The sequence below is a fragment of the Ambystoma mexicanum genome, chromosome 2q, assembly GCF_040938575.1.
Source record: "Ambystoma mexicanum isolate Mex_15411 chromosome 2q, UKY_AmexF1_1, whole genome shotgun sequence".
NCBI classification, from domain to species: domain Eukaryota; kingdom Metazoa; phylum Chordata; class Amphibia; order Caudata; family Ambystomatidae; genus Ambystoma; species Ambystoma mexicanum.
The window spans coordinates 306,391,030-306,410,362 of NC_090924.1; the positions used below are offsets into that span (position 1 = coordinate 306,391,030).

At 47.0% G+C, this 19,333-nt stretch overlaps 1 protein-coding gene across 4 annotated transcripts in view; it reads left to right on the top strand.

The window, feature by feature from the left end:
• LOC138569359 (uncharacterized) overlaps window positions 1-19,333 on the top strand; it is a 1,262,132-nt gene that overhangs the window by 305,789 nt on the left and 937,010 nt on the right. For all 4 annotated transcript variants that reach the window (XM_069647272.1, XM_069647275.1, XM_069647274.1 and 1 more), the window contains 3 exons: window positions 10,710-10,880; window positions 11,617-11,766; window positions 13,573-13,625. In XM_069647272.1, the coding sequence (XP_069503373.1) occupies window positions 10,710-10,880; window positions 11,617-11,766; window positions 13,573-13,625 (374 nt within the window). The remainder of the gene's footprint in view (window positions 1-10,709; window positions 10,881-11,616; window positions 11,767-13,572; window positions 13,626-19,333) is intronic.

Here is a 19,333-nt window from a genome sequence, read left to right on the forward strand (position 1 = left end):
GTTAATTCCCAAATAGCATCTAGTTCCATTAAATTAGCTAAAGAGTTATCAAATGAGTGTGAACCTACTCCTAAGGATCTCTTGTCTGTTAAAGTTTGCCACCAGACTTCCTTAAATATGTCTCATTTGAACCAAAATCACTTTTCTATTTTTTTTAAACCAGCAACAAAGGTTTAACGGATGCCTCACTTTTTACTGTTGTAGATTCCTGACACTATTACAAATAACACAATTAAAAGATTATTCATCAAAGGGCTCTTCAAAGTCTCTGAGTCCATACACTGACGGGTGCAACCTTGTGACAGTTAAGGTGGAGAACTTGTGCCATTTATCACTAATGGTGTTTTCAGGATTGTCACAATCCCTCTTTCCCTACTTCCTCCTCTATGCCAGGGGAATGTGAGACATTCCGTCAGGAGATGCTCAAAGTGTATGAGAAAGTACCCGTTGCTTCACCAAATCCTGCTGCTCCCCTTAAGCATGTGTGATGAATCTGGTGAATGCGTCCCTTCTTCCCTAGGAGGAGCCACCACCTTTGAGGCTAGGAAGGTGAGCCATCTCCCCAATTGGAGTGACTCATCTTTAGGGGACAAGGACTCCCATTCCCATGGAGAATGCCCTATACCCAATGTACTCCCTGCCTATATGGAAGTAAGAAAGGAAAAGACATCTATGTGTCTGGCTCAGGGTAATGCTGAACTTTCCTCCTGTACGATAATTTGTGGTGAGCAACATGCCCCTTCTTTTTTGAACAGGAGTGAGGATAAAGGGTGAACAAACTGTCACCAGGACCTGTGATGTCTTCGTCAGAAAACGTTGACTCTGAATTTCCACCCTCCCCTGACTCCTCACCTTCATCTTCTTTCCAAGAACCCTTCTTTTCTTTTCTTCTTGATCGCTCCTTTTTTTTATGGAGATAAGGATGACCACGGAAGGAAGCCACCGTGCCACCCAAAAGGGTGACCAAGGGCACCCCACTGGGACCGCCAAGGAGGGGAAAAAGCCCTTAGGCACAAAAAACCCCTGAGCAATCACAGAGCTCCTCGGGAGGAGGGGATCCCAGGGTACACTTGGGGAGTAGTAGGCTGGACGTGAGGATCCAACGGAGAATGCGGTGGAATCCCCTGAAGGGGGAAGCTGACCAGACAGAATGTGGCACAACACCAGGCTGGAGCGCAGAACAGCAGAGGCGAAGACAGTCCGGAAGCCGGCTGAGGTAGGTGCACGGGATTCTAATACAGCAGAAGTATCCAGGCGGTAAGGAACAGGCAGTCCAGTGACAAGCCGGGGTCTGGCACACGGGAAGGCAACACAGCAGAAGTATCCAAACGGTAAGGAACAGGCAATCCAGAACAAGCCGGGATCTGGCACACGGGAAGGCAGGTAAGGAGGGGCGAAGGGTAAAGAAGGAAAACAGGAAGAAGGAAATAGAAAATAACAGAGAGGAAGAGAAAACCGGACTCAAGGAAGATGGGACAGAGGGAGGGTAAGCACAGACTGGAAGGAGGACAAAGGTGGTGGGGAAAAGGGCTGAAAACACAGGATGCAAGGAAAGAGCAAGAAAGAAGCAGCGGCGAAGAGGGGGGAAAATAGGAGATTCCGAACTGGGCACAAGGACCCCGAACGAAGGAAGGAACGAGCAACGAAGAGGGAGCAAGAAGGTAACACAGCAATGCAGAACTTGCGGAAAGAAAACCGGAAGCGTTGCGACGCGTCCGCGACCCGGAAGAAGCAGGTTAAAACTCCGGGTCGCGGACGAACGCACAACCAATAGGATGGATAAGAAGGAAAGGGGCGTGACTAGGAATGCAGCCGGGCGAGACGTGAATTAGAGTCCACATCGCCAGCGGCTCCACAAACGCCATGAGCTTGGCGGTGTGACACAAACCTTGAATGGAGGCGGAGAAGGCCAACAGCGAGGTGACTCCCAGAGCGTCGGCAAGGGGAGGAGCCCTGAAGACCAGTGGAGCCTGCTTCAGCGCAGAAGAATGCAGAAGCCAGAGTGAACCACCATATGCCAGATGTGGAAACGGGCAAGGCTGGGAAAGCCAATGCCATACGGAGTGAACAGGACCTGGAGGCGCAACCACGTACAGGATGTGGTGGGTCTGGAGCCTGCAAACCAACGCTGAGTCCAGGGACCAAGGGAGGACTGGGTCCTCCCCTCTCAGTGCGAGCACCAACAAAGCGCGAGAGAGAGGTGAGACCAGCAGAACACAAGAACTCTCAGCACCCAGTGGCGAGGAGTTGCAAGTTGCAGAGAATGCTGCTGACACTTGCAAGACGGACCCTCCCTGAAGCAAGCACTGCAACACAGCAGGTACGCAGATTGCCCAGGTTGGAGGGAGGAAGATAGCTGATAGAACACCTGTGGAGGAAGGAAGAACTACCGTAACCCCACCTAAGGGCCAGAGGGACCTAAGAAGCCTGAGAGATCGAAAAGAGTTAAAGGTTTGCGGGAACCACAGAAACCCGAGCAGCAAGAGAGCCGAGAGAACAAGTGGGGAGGAGGGAAAGACTACCCTGACTTCATTCAACACTCACAGGGGCCTGAGAGAGCGGGAAGAGTTAACGGGTTGCAGGAGCCTGAGCAGCCTAAGCTAACAAAAAGGTCACAACGACCCAGAGAATACAAGAAAAGTACTCCCATCCAAGTGTCACAAAAAATCAAAGAAAACCAAGAAGGTCAGAAGTACAAAATGGTCTTAAGGACCCTAGCGAAATAAGTGATATATTGGGTCAGGAGAACCCAGACAAGCCATAGGGGGAAAAATAAGCAGAGTGAAGAGAACACGTGATGAGAGCACAAAAGCGCCCAGAAGTTGGTCAAAGTGTGGAACGATCAACAACGTTGGTGGAAGGGGATCAGAGAAATATCCCTGCACATAAAGATAAGGTATTTTGTTTTTTTCAGAAACTTGAGACTAGTTTAAACTTGGGACATCTTTGAAGGATCCTTTCGATGGACAAGAACTGTTTGCTTTGAGAGGAACTTTTGTTAATTTCTAACTTTGCATCAAGGCTAGGAGGGACTTTTGAAAACGACTGAGAGAACTCTGTGAAGATCCAAGAGTGTAGGGCACTACTTAAGCAATAGAACCCGAGCGTCAGGGGCATTACCAGAGTCGGTAATGCCCCTGACGCGAGGGTTCTATTGCTATTAGAGTACCCCGGGCCGCAAAAATTGCGTAACCGGGGCACTAAAAGCTTTTTTTTTGTCCCGAATTTTCGGGAGAAAAAAAAAAGAAAGAAAATGGCCGCCGCCATGGAAAGGGAAAACGGAGTCCGTTTTCCCTTTCCATGGTGGCCATTGGGAGCAGACGCGCTGGGAACACAAGTGTTCCCAGCGCGTCCGCTCCCGAAAAAGGATCAAAAAGAAGGTAAGTGCGGTTGGGAGGGTGGGAGTGGGACGGGGGAAGAAGGGAAAAAAAACGTACCTGCGTCCCCGGCGGGGGACGAGGGAAGCCCCCAGCCGTGTGGAGGCACAGAGCGGGGATGGCCCCGCTCCGAGTCTCCACACCGCTGGAGGCTTTCCTCGTCCCCCGCCGAGGATGCAGGGCCAAGAAGGTAAGTTGGGGGGGCGGGTGGGAGGGAGGGAAGTGGTGTAAAAACAAAACAAAAAAAAGACTTACCCGAATCCCGGTGGGGGGCAAAGGCAGCCTCTCAGCCGCGGGGAGGCTCGGAGCGGGGTTGGCCCCGCTTCGCGTCTCCTCATTGGCTGAGGGGTTGCCCCACCCCCCGCCGGGGACAAAGGCCGTGGAATCCCGACGGAGGGATTCCCGGCCGGGTAGGGACCTGGCGAGAGCCAATCAGAATGCTTGTTGCATTCAGATTGTCTCTCGCCGGGTACTAATTATATTTCTTTTCCGTTTTACTAAGTGGTAGGGCCAGTTTAGTAGATAGGTTTGGACTGAGGACCATTTTAATTTTGGACTATAGACAAGTACCTTGGTTTAGTTTGCTTAGAAAGGGAACTCCCTTTTAGAAGTAGGGTCTGTTAGGCATTTTCCCTTTTTATTTAAATAAAACTACACCTATACATATCCTCCTGTCCGAATCCTACTTCTGGTTTGCTGCAGATGGCTCAGGGTTGCATAAAACCCTCCTTGTCACAGTTAATGGGCTCGATGCCAGAAATAGTGCCAGAAAAACCGGTGACATAGGCACTTTTGACCAGCCACTGCGTACATCCTCCTTCTCGCCACTAGGGTTTCACACTTCATCATCAGCGTTGGATCTTTTAGCACTGACTCCACCGGTACCTACTCCTTTGGCACTGGTCTCATTAGAGGCTGCTTCTGCAGCCCCATAAAGACCTTTATGTTGGATCTCACTGCTACGGGCGATCTTTCATCAGAACACAGGTGGAGGGCTCCCAATATTTGAGCCATGACATGCATACTCAAATGTAAATTTTTCGGGATATTATTGACTCTGATAAGGACAAAGTCACCAATTTGCCCTTCCCCTTTTTATGGTAATGAGAGCTCCCAAAAGAACTTCAACTGGACAATCAAACTGCAGACTTGTTATTGCAGTTGCAAACAGTTTGATAGTCTGGAGATAGATATTTGGTATGTTAGGGGCCTTTATACAATTCCAGAGTCTGATATAGGCATGGTCCCAATTCACACTCTTGGATCAGACTTTGGCTCCTTCAGAGCTGTGGTAGCAAGTTCACAGGGATTCTAGGGCTGGTTGCTCCAGCAGAGGAGATTAGAATACACACAAAAACAGGCATCCTCGAGTCAAGGCCTGCATCTGTACTTACATTGACAGAATCTAGGCACAAAAAGAAAGATCTTAGCAGGGCCATCTGACCCTTACTTACTGACAGCCCATCCCACACCAGCAATGCAGGCTGTAATTGTGTGTCCTAAACCCACAGCTTTCCCCATTATGATCCCAGATGGATAATCTATGAAATTCGATTGATGGGTGTGAACATCTTTGCTGTAGAGAGCTTAGCACTCTGCATCTTAAATGTGACTTCTAACCTGACTCTTTATGTGACTGATCCTTGCTAGGTGCCAAGGGAGCCACCTTCTTCATATAGACTCAACAGACTGGGTGGGGCGATCCCTGGGCACGGTGCTGCAGTACTACTTGTGGATGAGGATGCCAAACTTTGCAGCTAATGACCAGCCCATATTACTGGATACGCCATTCAATCCCTCATACCTTTCTGGACTCAAGAGTGATGAGAGCTTTGAAAAATGTAAGGCCTCTTGCTGAATGGCATCGTCTTCCTTATTTTCTAGCAGAGAACAATATAGGCTATTCTCATTCCCAGGTCTGTAGTTTTTCCCAGCAGCACCAGGCTCAGGAAGTTGATTGGACCGTCTGCTTCTCCAGGGACCAACGTTCCTCAAAGCTTCAGCTTTGTTGCCATCTGGTACTGCAGCTTCAAAATCTTCTTAGCTTGATCTTTAATTGGCCAACACCAGTCTCCTATTGGGGCAGGGTTCGACTGACTCTTTAAAATGGCTTGGCAGGGCATAACTGCAAACAGATATGCCCTACAGATAGCAGACCAAGGGAACTGACTTTCAGGTTTACAAAAGCCCTCCCAACCTCCCTTCCCCCGCATTGTCTTTCTACATGAAAGCACTCAGCTGGCGCTGAAAGGAGTGGTTGCAATATTTCCAGCAGTAGAAGCTATAAAGACTGGCACTGCCATTACTTTCTGATGCCCAGGAAACATGGATGACTGAGTTGCATCCTAGATCTAAGACTCCTTCAAAAAGCCTAATTCAAGATGGTCACCTTGTTGAGGATCCACCAGACCTTGGAGGCGCATCTTAGCTTGTTGGATTAGATCTGCAGGACATGTACTTTCATGCTTGTATTTACCACAGACATCAGAAACACCTTCATTTTTGGTGGGATCCAATCACTACCAGTGTGCACTGCTCCCATTTCGCCTCACTTCAACCAGAGAATATTCATGCAGTCCATGGTGGTGTCCCACCTTCACAGGATGAGGGTCCTTGGCTTTCCTGATCTTGACGACTGGTTTTGATGCGCCAGAACATGAGAATCAGTGCTAGAGCATACTGGGACAACATGTAGTCTTCTCATACCTAAAGAAGTCTTTTCTGCCCCTTCTCCCAAGGTGCATGCATTTTATTGGGGTAGGTCAGGATATGGAGCAGTGCATGGTGGTCTCACCTTTACAGAGTGACACGTATCCAGGCAACGGTAGCCCCCTTGCATTCAAACTGGGAACTCTTAGCTGAGTTTTTTCTGATGATGCTAGGGTGCATGGCATCCTTCATTTTCCTAATCCCTGAAACAAGAATACAGATCTGTTTGCTACAGTGTTCCTGGAGGAGCCAGTGGTGCCAGTTTAACTGGGACATGAGAAACAATATTCTTGCAACCCCACAGGTCTGAAAGAACCTGCCTTGGCAGGGATCCACTACCAATGCCCTTCGATGGGTTCCATTCCAACAGCCTTGGATGACAATCTCAATGTTTGCAGACACGCCTCTAATAAGGTGGGGAGCTCATCTGCAGGATTATTCAGTGAGCGGTCTGTGGGAAGGCCAGGAAAGTAACTTTTGCATCAACTTGCCAGAATTTAGGGCAGGTTTGTCTGGCATTGCAATCCTTCTTACCATCAACCAGATGTTTCACTGTACAGATTCTCACAGTCAACATTACCCCCATGCGCTAAATCTCAAGATGTGCGGTTTGGGGTGGCTCAAGCTGTGCAGGGAGCCCATGCTCCTTTGGTTTTGGACGACCAAGAACAAGGTGACAGTGACACCCTCACACCTTGCCGGCAGTAGGAATATTCAGACGTACATGACGAGTTGGCTCTCACAAATCTCTGCTGAGTGGGAGATGAAAAGGGAGATTGTGGAGAAGATTTTCTCCATGCAAGGGCATCCCCTGATCATCCTGTTTGCTTCTGCCTCAAACAAGAAGGGAAAGATGATCTGATCGAGAATGATCCTGGCAGAGGGCTCCCTGGGTGCTCACTATTGATTCTCTGGGAGTTCTAACTTGTGTTTGTATTCCCTCTGCTCCAGCTGATTCCTTCGGTACTGGGGATGTTGACGCAGAGTGGAACAACATAGATCTTGATTATCCACATAGGGCATTGAAGACCACTTACCTGCTCATGCTGGACATACTACTTTGACCACTTTGGAGGATCCCTTCAAGGGAGGATATGATGACGCAAGCTTGCAGCAGAGTGCTTCACCCCAGTGATAGGCTGCTGTGTCTTCATGCCTGACCATTGAGAGGGTAAGGATTGTGATCTCTTCGAGGAGGTTATTGGTGAGCTACTCTCCGCAAATTATTCTTTGTTGCTAGACTTGCTGCAATTTGGTTCACAGGTGGTCAATGAGGGCCTTCATGGCCTTTCCATAAGCGGCCTGGCAGCAACATCTGCCTTGCAAAGGGATGTTCCAGTACTGGACATTTGCCAGGCCACTACATGAACTTCCTTACACACGTTCACCAAGCCTTATCATCCAGAATCCCTGGCTGACGAACACTATAGAGTGGGCGGGTCTGCCCTGCATAGTTTCCTTATCTGATGGCGCCTTCTGATCCTTACCTCACCTCATGCAATTTCTTTATTGCCTAGCTTTGAGTGCCTTTCAAAAGAGGATCTGTGGGAGGAATGTATCAACTAAAAGAACAAATACATTTTATTTGGCAATGTTCTTTCTGATGGATATAGTAATTCTTCCAACATATTTTTCATCACCATCCCTCACACCTTACTAAATGATATACCAGAATTACCAGCAATTTGATGTTTTCCCATTTTCCTGAAAACAATCTTTCAATTGGACAGTTCTACCATTTACTGCATGTGCCCGGTCTGCAGTCTTTATATATAATATTTGATAGAGAATTGAACATATCTCGAATATTCTTTAACTAACATTTTTATAGAGAATGCATTTAGGGGTGGGGAAAAGGGTTTAACATTTTTGGGAAATGGTTGGGGTGGGTTTGTAAGGGTCTGAAATGGGGGTTTGGCACCCCCCACAAAAAAAGTGCATTTTCTAAAAATGTTTGTTGTAAAATATTCGATATATGTTAATTCTTTATAAAATATTTCGGTACAAAGACATGTAACCCATGTGCCCGAGGTCAAAAGGTGAAAATGAGGAAGATTGCACAGACAGTGATGTCATTTCTGGCACATATCCATAAGAAAGAAGTTTACTGAAGGTATGTAATTTGTTCTTTACACATTTACATACATTTGCATAACAACTGGGAAAGCCACATCGAGAATACTCAGCAGAAGGCAACAGGAAAGATGGCAGCGCTGTACCCACTGCTGAAGACCAAGTCCATGCCCCTCCGGACAAAGATCAAGGGCTACAAAGCAATCATCAGACCAACCCTGACGTATGTCTCCCCTGCACGGATTACCTGCCATGAGCGACACCGGAAGAGTCTTCAGATAGTCCAGAACAAGGCCCTGCGGATATTGTCTGGAGCTCCAATTTTCACAAGGATAGCAGACCTTCACAGAGACCTGGAGATCGGGATGTTGGACAAACATCTAGCAAAGCTGAGTAAGAACTTCTGCCAAGGACTGGATCAGAACCCGAACACTCTGATCAGAAGACTCACTGCCACCACTGCAAACCCCTTCGACTGCTCTACCCGTGGCCCATCACTTCGAAGACCCAGTGAAAACAGCCCTACTCTGACAAAACCACACAGACCAAGAAGAATCCTAACCCACAACTACATACTGAACCCGAGAAGATGGAGTAATGAGGCTCAAGCTTCGCTATCTAAAAATCACCGCTGATGGATAACATCTATCAGTAAGAAGAAGAAGCGCTGCAAGGGGGGGGGGTGTGTGTGTGTGTGTGTGTGTGTGTGTGTGTGTGTGTGTGTGTGTGTGTGTGTGTGTGTGTGTGTGTGTGTGTGTGTGTGTGTGTGTGTGTGTGTGTGTGTGTGTGTGTGTGTGTGTGTGTGTGTGTCTGTGTGTGTGTGTGTGTGTGTGTGTGTGTGTGCTCAGAAAATAGGAAAGTAAAAAACGGACACATGAATAAGCATAACAACGTAACAACTTAAATAAAACAAAAGCCCTAACACCGACTGCGGTGAAGGGAACGCCTCAACGCAAAAGCAAGAGCTTAACCCAATACATTGCTTCATAGATATGCCGGTAAGATAGCTCAGCGGGTTGAGTGCTCACTGCTGTGATCTGAGCGTGATCTGCTGGTCGCAGGTTCGAATCCCGGCAAGGCCAACTCAGCCTTTCATCCTTCCGAGGTTGATAAATGAGTACCAATTTCAGTTGGGTGATATTGTGTGTAAATATGTGCTCTGTAAAGCACTTTGGATTAAGGCGCTATATAAATAACGCATAATTAGATATGGCTTCGTGCTTTAGCAAAGGGCTGATAACCTGGATGAAGAGTTTGAAGAAGCAGTGAAACATGTGCTTTCTAATTTCAAGACACAACTAATATGTTATGTTATTTTAAGCTATGTTGATTGGTATTTGTAAATCACACATCTGCCATGGGTTGCGTAACCATCACCCCCAATGAGCAGGTAGGAGTTGCGGCTGCCACCCCAAATATGTTGACACTGTGGGAAGCAGAAGTGGGCAAAGCGCTTCCCTGCCCTTGCACAGGCGTGCTATGACATGTTTGGGCCCTTTCTTTCCACATTAGGTAGTGCCCTTGTGCACCACCTTTTGGTAATTTCAACTCTCGGTGCTACTAAAGTGAAACTCCCTACCCCCATCGCCCTATGGTCCTGTGCCTCCCTGAACTCTGCTAAACTGCCCTCAAAGACTTGCCACTGTGAATGATCGGTGCCGTGAAACGTACCCACCTGCACCCCTAAATCCCATGGCCCTGCAGCGCTCCCTCCATACAGCCTGGGCATGTGGTCAGCTCATGCACTGGTGGGCAAGCCGTGTGTTACCGCACTCCTGATCCACAAACGTGTCTTCCGTTGTTCAGCTGCACCATATCATCTGCATCCCACCCAGCACTACCCTCCTACAAAGCGCGTGCCGGGGGCCTGCACTACTGTCACTGTTTCTCACTCCAGTCTCAAGGGCACTTTTTCCCTAGAACCTATGTTCAGCATTCATTGGGGAACGTTCAAGGGATGCAATCAGATAAATGCAAAGTAAATGGGCCTCATTACGACCCTCCTGGTAGAGTGATAACGGCTCTGGTAGTGCTGCCGGCGACGTTATCACTCTACCGCCACATTACGAGTTCTGCTCGTGGGGCCGCTCTTCACGCCTGGTCAGACCAGACGTTCAGAGCGGCACCCGCTAGCAGAACAGGATGGTAGCAACGGTCCCATTACGAACTGGACCGTTGTTACCATCCTCCCCATTCCCAGTGAGCCCTATAGGGGCTCAAATGGGAATGGGGACGTACTGGGTCCGGGTCCCGCAAATGGGAATTACCGGGCCCGCAAAGGACGGAATGGCCCGGTTATTCCCATCTTGCGGGACCCGGACCCGAGTTTGGGGGGTAGCAATGCCGGTAAAAACGCCACGGCTACCTCCAAACTCGTAATGAGGCACAATGCCTGTATATTAGCAGTTTTCTAAAAGACCAGATTCTTTGTCCTTCCGTGTAATTGCATTGGCTGCATCAGCTGCATTTTGGCTTCAATTTGCGTTCCCCATTTTTTTGTTGCCCTTTGCTGCTCATTGTCATTAAATGCATTGTCTCTTTTCCACACAGATTAATTCTACAGACAACTTTAAGAAACTGGGGAGCCTGGTGCCTGGTCTTCCAAGCACTGTGATTAGCAGCATGCCTGAAAGCGTTGCCCTGAACCTATCACGTGACCCAGGGTTTGTCGCCACCATGGAAGCTTCGCCGGTGTACTTACAGCAAGCCTTTGTTAGCAGGGTATGTTGTTGCGATTTGCTCATCAATAGGGCCTAGACCCACTAGCCTGCCCTGCATATCAAGGGGTCACACCCCAGAACGAAGGCGCACACAAGCGATGCAGCGATGCAACACCACACAGGTTGCCTAGTATTGCCATCGCTTGGACATACCGGGCTTTTAATTTGAAATATTTCATGTAGTCAAAATTATCGCTGTCCATTTAATGAAGTTCCAAGTGCCAGGCTATTATGCAAGTCTATGCAAAAAGGACAAGCATACTCGTCCTTGGCACTTAAGGGCTTAATGTATTGCTCATTTATTTTGTGTACTTGTAAACTGCAACATAGCCCAATCAGGAGGAGTCTTAATGTTGGGGCAAAGCGGCAAAGGGGACGGAGAGGGACTACAGTAAGAATATGCACCTTTAATGGCCCTGCAAATGCAGGTGGCCCTCATTGTCCTGGGTGGTCTGGGGCACTGACTTCCAGAGTTCAGCCTCAGGATTGTAGAAAGCCTGACTCCCTGCCCCAAAGCAAATATCCTTAGAATTCAGAGTGTGGAAATAAATGCATTATGCTATCATTTTATTATGCAGTCGAAATGTGTGGGATTTCTACCTAAAGTTTATACTTTAGTCCATCTAAGGTGTCAACGCCCTAGACATGTCATACCCAGTCCCCTATACCATGCTATCTTCGTGATGTAAAAGACATTTTTAGAATTAGGTTTTTACTGTTCATATTCGGCTTCTCAGATTTCTGCAAGCAGTCCAACTGTGCAGGACCTTCTGAATAATGTGCCGGATGGTTTAGCAGGTGAAATCCCAAACTCGAAGATCAGTTTCACAGGCGCCGCCGGCTTTGATGTCAAGAGTATCAGCCAGAAGAAATGGAAGAAAGACCAGGTGAGGCTGAGAGCAGGTGAGGCTGAGACCAGGTGAGACTGAGACCAGGTTGCATTGCGAGAAGAGCGGAGAGTTGGGTTGGAAGATCCTGAGCAAATTGTGGGAAAATACACACATCCTGGAATCCTTTACACACGTAAGGCTGTCCCCCGCAATTATCCCTGCAGGGAAATCCCTCTCTTAGAATCCAGGCACCCAGCATTGGTCATGTGTGCACATACCTTACCTGAAGGAAACCTGCATTTTAATGTACCCTTTCGCCAAGAGTATGGTGGAGAACTACTTTTCTGATTCTGTGCTTTCGTTTAGCAAACTGATGCATTCTGTGAGGGGAAGTCCATGTTTATATCAATTGATCAAATTAGGGATAAGTACCTGATAGCTATGATGAGTACAAAGAAAGCCCAGGAATGGAAAAGTGGTGTTCCAGTGACATGTTTGCCCCGCCATGCGACATGTGTAGATGTTCTACTCCTGTGCCTGTAGCTAGTGAACACAGGATATTAAGTGTCCCGCTGACGGTACATATAATCTTCATTAGAAGTGTGTTGTTGACAGTAAGAGATGGTGTGCTGTACACCTGAAGCAATGCTGAGTGGTACCTCAGACTTAAGCCCAAGGGCCTGATTATGAGTTTGGCGGTAACAATAAAACATGTGGTATTTAGAAATACCTTGGACCTCACTTTGGGGTCATTATGAATTTGCCGGTCTGGAAACAATGCTGGTAAATCGAACGGTAATACCGGATACAGCATTTTCCCCAGACCGGCATACTCTGAGTTTGCCGGTAGGGCCCCTACCAGCAAAGAATTGCCCCTATCACCGGCACCGCTACTACCAGTGCCGGTGATAGGGGCAAGCCCATTCCATGGAGGACTCCATGGAATGGGAGCTTAGCGTCGTTGCCTGCACCCGTAATATCCCGGTAACCCCTGGAAATCGGGCTCCATTAAAGGGTAGGCGTGTCTGCCGTTAACCCGCCGGTAGCAACGGCGGCTTACCAGCAGACTCGTAATGAGTTTGACAGTGCGATAAAAAGTGGTGGCAATTCCATTACACCCAAAAAGTAATGGGTGGAATGAATCTGAACCACTTTTTTGATGGTTAAAGAATTACCACCACTTTTACTCGATTGACTAATTCCGAGTTTGGAGGTAAAGTGGAGGATTCACCACTGGTATTTTGATGACACTCTCCAAAAATCAGCAGAATTAGCACAGTGGATTTACTACTTAGGTTAATGCCTCCAAAATCCTTGTCTAGTTCTATAAAATCCAAAAAGGGGGATTTACACCACTTGTAATCCTGTGGTAAACCACGGGAAAGAGTGGCAGTAACGGTATCCAATTTTGTCCATAAATTTGGCAGAATTACCATTGAATTGCCGCCAGACTTGTAATGAGGCTGTTAGTGTTTTGCCACCCCTTTACCCCCACGATTCCAAGTTTGAAATGTGGAACGCTTCAATTCCTAAAGCTTTAACGGATGTGATAATACAGCATGCGTCAATATGGCATTTTCCCATGAAATCCTATGGGAGTCCAAAATGGGGAATAACGAAAGGCTCCTCCTGAGTCTAAATAACGCAGCCCCGTCAAGTTACCACGTGCTGACTGCATGCACTAACAATCATTCCGCGTGTGGTACCTCTGCAGGAAATGCAGCCAAACTCCTCATCCGTAGTGTGGTGTACTCACTGACCCCAGGGCATTCCACCATTATGGCACACCGCATGTTAGACTCTCTTTAGAAATGAAGAAACTATTATTTGTTTTTTAAACATATTCCTTGCGTTGTTTCACAGGCCTCTGGATTCTTTGGAACCGTACTAACCAGGGCCACTGGCAATTACTCCGGGTAAGTCCCTCATTGCCGAGCTTTTCCAAGGAATCTTACACAGTGATCAAATGATTACATACAAGGTATTTTGCTGAACTTAATGCCATTGCAAATAGTAATCATAAGCACCTGATCCACATATGACTGAACAGGGCCTGGGTTTATGGGTTCCCCCTCCTGTGACAGTATGTGGGTGCCAGAAGGGTTTTTACGAAACCTAAACAGCATCTGCATAATGAAGTATTCCTGCATAATAATACAGCACATCTTTGTGTGGTTAAAAAAAGGTTGGAGGAATTACAGTCTAGTTAGTTCTTGGAATCACATCCTACATGTATGATATGTTAGTATTTATTGTGATCTTGTGTACATTTTATTGCCTTGTGCAACATTCTTTGTTGTTCGTTTTTTTTCTTTCTCTTGGACTTTTGTATTTTACTGTTTGTGAAAGGCTTATTTCTATAGGCTGAAACACAATACAAATAAATATTTAATGCAGCACATTCCAAGGCGCATATCTTTGGAAAAATGACTCATTCATTGCAGACTTGAGTTTTTTTTGCCAGCATTCATCTAGAAAGGCAGTGGGCGGAAGTGGGTTCAATGTGATCACATATGTGGGTATAGTTTGTATTTCAAGCATTGCTTCCATTTTTTCATTTTGAATAATTTCATTTTTCTGGTCTCAGAGTGCAGCATAACCATCAGTGACGGTGGAAACAACACAAAGGTGCACCAAGTTTGATAGGTCAACTGCGTTTAATACAGACAGGCCGGTTTGTACAGGCTCGAGATTGAGGTATAAAGGAGGCACTGATGTCATTTGGCGGTCGCCAGAGGTAGACGCTGCTAACCCAGGCAAACATCTTGATAACCCTGGCACTGCCCTTGGAACCCCTGACTCAGGATTGGCGGAACAGTGCCATCCGCACTTCCTAACCTGTCATAAGGGGAAGTGGTCATGTGACATCCCTTCTTCTGAAGCATTCAGGGCCGACGGTCCTGTGCTGTCAGTTCGTGTGATGTCATCACTTCTGCTACCCCTAGCATTTTGGTGAAATGATGTGCCTGGAAGCCAGTTGCAAGTGCTTTAATATGGGAGAGCCAGTGGACCTCCTCCCTCAACGCTACATCTAGAAATTCATGTTTAGGGCAGATGTGCGCAGGGTGTGGTCAATACCATATAAATACCGGGATGCTGTGGTGTCATCCACCAAAGCCCCTGCAAGGGTTACATTCTTTAGTGGGGGAATTCATGTGTCATAGTTAGGGAGCAAAAAGAGGATAAAGAAGAGCAATAGAGGGGAAGGGGGAGAAGTAATTAATAGAGGGGCGGAAATACAAGAAAAGGGCACTGGAATGAAGAGTTTGGAGAAGGAGTCAGGAAAATAGACTAGAGATGGAGTAACAAGAGGTGAAGCTCGCTAGTGGAGCGTGGAGGAGAAAAGATGAGGAGGCCCAGGAGAAAGAAAGAGGGAGCTGAAAAACAACGAGACGAGAAAGGCAGAGTCCAGCAAGGCACATGGAAAAAGCAAAGAGTCGAGGTCAGGAATAAAGAGGGATGGAGCAAAAGAAGCAGTCGGTCCAGAGGTAGGAGGTTGGTAGGAGGAGAAGGAAGAGGTGCAGAAGTGAAGAGGCTGCAGGAATGGGGGGTAATAAAAAGGAGCATAAGATTGGAGAGAGGAATACAGGTGCACATTAGTTCAAGGAGGAGAGTAGCTGATGAATTGAGTGCTGTGGAGGAGAAAGATGGATTGCAGAGATGGAAAAAAAAGGAGACTAGGGGAAAATGCAGGAATGGTGGCGGCTCCAAAAGTGAAGTGGTGTTAGGATGTCTGCCTGTTGTCTTGCCCCAGGGGTGCTAAAGTGCACAGGAGGTGGCAAATGAAGTCAGCTGCCATAAGTACCTGCCCCATACATCGGTTCCATGTGTTAATATCCCTGGAAAAATAGCGCCATACAAAAATATCGCCATATTTTCCCGGCGATATTAAGGCATGGAACCTGCGGGGGACACCCCTGCAACTCCCATATTATTTTAAAGGGAGTGGGGGACACCCCCGCAACCCCGCTCTCAATAACCCCAAAAAATATCCGCACTAAAAATATCACCTACAGCCGTTCCCGACGACCATATATACAGCGATACTTTTGGTGGGGATAATATTACCTGATAGCCACACATCCAGTTGTTGCTTCAGACTCTTCATGGTTATGTCCCGTGGGCTTGATGAGCTCAGGGGTCCCACTACCAGCACCGCCAGGGACACTGGATTGGGGGGCAACCTCAAGAGTGAAGTGAGTGGTGGATTGTCCCCAGCCCCCAGGCCCTGGAATGTGCTCTACCAAACCCCGACCACCAACATCCTACTGATGACCCCACACATGCGTTCCAACACGCCACCTGCTACAGGCATCCTGGACTGAAACTTCCTGGATGACGTCGTAGGCACATGGAGCCATCAAAAAAGAGCCTGCATTCCTGTGCAGTTTGCTGTATCTTTCCTTGCATGGTATTTGAACTCCAGAAGAGGCTCCCACAAGCCTAAAAAGCATCTGCATAAGCATAACTCAGCGTGGCTGCATAATGAAACACGACGACCAGTAGTGAGCAGTGACAACTATTACACTCCATCAAATAGGGCGCCTAGTCCTCCCTCCAGACCTCCCTTGCATCAACACAGAGCACCTCAGCAACTCTTCAACCAATTTCTTTTGGGAGAGGAATTTGAAACATGTGGAAGTCACTCCATGTTTTTGGAGGGCAAAATACTTCCATCCTTACCATTATGGAAGTCACTGACACAAAAACGAAGTGAGTTGTGGGGTAAAATCGGCAGGTCGAAATGTCCTGCCTTCTGTTTTTTCTAATCTGCAAACAAAATGTAAGACTTAAAAAAGCCCAATTGGGCGGCATGTAGTGGAGGGAGTGACCCAGGAGCTGCGCAACAAAAATGAAGATACAATCCGTGTGTTAAATAATAATTCTGAGGCTCAGCAAGTGGGAGTCATATTTGAAATAGTGCATTCTAAGGAAGCCTTTGCCTTCCTGGGTCCTGTTATTGGGAAGCATTTCAGCTTTTTCTAGCCTAACAATGTATAGAAAAGGCAGAACTCAAAGACGGCCCCTGAAGCCCCCACCTCCTGCAACCCACACAATAGATAAACAAATACATGTTTCAATAGTCAATTTGTCTCCCTATTTGAGAGAGGGTATGCCGAGACGTGGGTCCCTTGCTCGCTGCGCCGTAGGGAACCAAGCTGCACCTCACTGAGGAGGCCCAACAAGGCCGAAACGTCTGCGGTTGCTTGTGTTTCTGTGCAGAGGGGACCTGACCTAGCAGTTCGGGAAGGGCTGCTCCCATTATTGGCAGTACCTGACTGATTTGCATATGGCTGGACCCCTTTTTAACGGTTACCAGACATTTCATCGAAAAAAATTGGTCGACTGGACAAATGGTCGAACCAATTTCGTCGAAAACCAAATGGTCGAATTTTAATTTTTTTTTATTTTTACCCTTTTTTTTTTGGGGGGGGTGAGCCCCCCAACCCTCTTTTTTTTCTAAAAAAAACCTTTTTTTCCCTAAACTACAACCTTAAAAATAAATATATAATTTTTTTTTAAAAATCGACCATTTGGTTTTCGGCAAAATTACGTCGACCAAATGTCCTGTCGACCAATTGTTGTCGATGAAATGTCCGGACACCTTAAAAAACAGTGGTGTGGAAGGTTACCCAGAGCAATGCCAGTGGTTCAGATTAATTAAAAACCTTCTACCCATCACTTTTTTGGTTTTGGTGACTATTTTTCTTTGAGGCTTTTCTCTCCCTAGCCCTTTGGCACCGGGAAAAGCCTAAAGGAGACCCCCCATCACGAGCAGCATACTGGGAAAAATCAATGAAGCCCTTTTGGAAAGTCCACCACTGTGTTCCTAGTATCCCCCCTGCTTCCATTGATCTCCCGCCTCTCTCACTTTATTTGGTGGGCAGTCCTCCTGGGATGTACACGTAGGGTCCCTACCTCCTCTCCCCTCCTGCTGAGGTCTCTCTGTACTGAGTATAGGACACAGGCTCAGTGGGTGGCTGGGATTCCTGCTGCCGATTGGCCCAGATAGAGCACTTCATGACCTTCTGTTACTGCTTTTTTAATAGTTTTTTTTAAGTGAATGGGTGCAATTAAGTTGAACGGAACAATTGTTCCTGCAAATAAATAACGCCCAACTTTTTTCAGAAGTTATGGTAACATTTTAATTATGTTCATCTAAAGAGCCTGCATTCTCATGCCAATCTCAACTCACCACTTACTTTGCCCTCTCGCATTCGTGGCATGTAACATTTTCCTTTTCAGTATTTTCTTTATCTGTCCCTCCAAGTGACTACTTTTTCCTTTGTGTCTTGATCACTCTCTGTCTCCTTCTCTACCCTCTTCTTGTCGTCTTGTTACCCCTCCACACAAACACATGTTATCCCCTTTCTCTGGCGCTTAAATCCTATTGCACTTCCCCCTATGTGTCTAATGTTTTAAACATTATTTTAAAATTCTCTGAGCTTCTCGTCTGGGTCTCCCCCTGTCAAAAAGCCAGCGCCTTAGGCCTTCAATCACAGAGACTCCCACAGCTTTTTAGACCTCAGGAAGATGAGCCAGCCACTGCTTACCTGTCTCACTTGCTTTCCAAAAATGTCAACATCTGTTCTGACTAGAACCAAGTGCACTCACCTGGCATCACGCACTTGAGCATGCCACCTGCACGTTTTATATTGTCATGTGAAAGCCACTACCCAAAAGCCCCATCGAATGGGGGAGCTCATCCACACATTTGCACGTGTCCCCAAACCTTAAACAACAACTTGCTTCCATGTGTGTCTATTAAGAAGTACATTTTCGTAGTACCCAAATTGACCTTTTACAGTTGACCTTTTGTCCTAATTGACCTAATTATAGTGGTCCTAATTGACTTTCTGCACAATTGACCTTTATATCATTTTAGTTGTTTTATATATGTATTGGGTTGGTTTGTGATTATAAATAATATAAGGGGATTGGGTGGCTAGTTGCAGGGGGTTTGGATTGGGTGGGGGGTTGCCGCGGTTTCCCCCGCATATATGTCCTAATTGACCTTTTAAATTAGGTCAATTCTACCAAGGTCAATTCTCCCGAGGAGGTCAATTGTGAAAAAGGCAATTAGAATATAAATACATTTTCAAATCCCCTGTTGTAAACTCTGCCACAAACCCACTAATATCCGCTGCCACCCCAACACAGCAACACCTTATTCTGATCTAAAAGCCTCAGACACCCCGGTGCATCCCTCTTGCTATCAAAGAGAGCCTTCCCCACGCAGAAGAGTGCCTGAAACACTTTGCTGTGCCAACTGCTTGGCCAAAAGTAGGGTTTGCAGCCATCCACATCCGTCGCAGACTGTTCTTGCTGATGTGCATCATTAGCGAATCCTTCATACAAATCTGGACACAATGCTAAACAAAATAGGTACAAAAAAGAGGGGGTGAGGCGCGCACTCTAGTTCCAAACAAAATAGGTAGTAGGATTGTATCATCAAGGGACCGGGCAGCAAAGCTACTCACCTCACACGTGCCTTGCCTTCCACATTCCACTACCTCAAACCATCATGCACATCCATTCACCCTGCAACATTTATCACCAATGTGGAGGGGGGTGTTGATACAACCATACATGCCACCATGCCCCATTCCACACAGGAGATGCT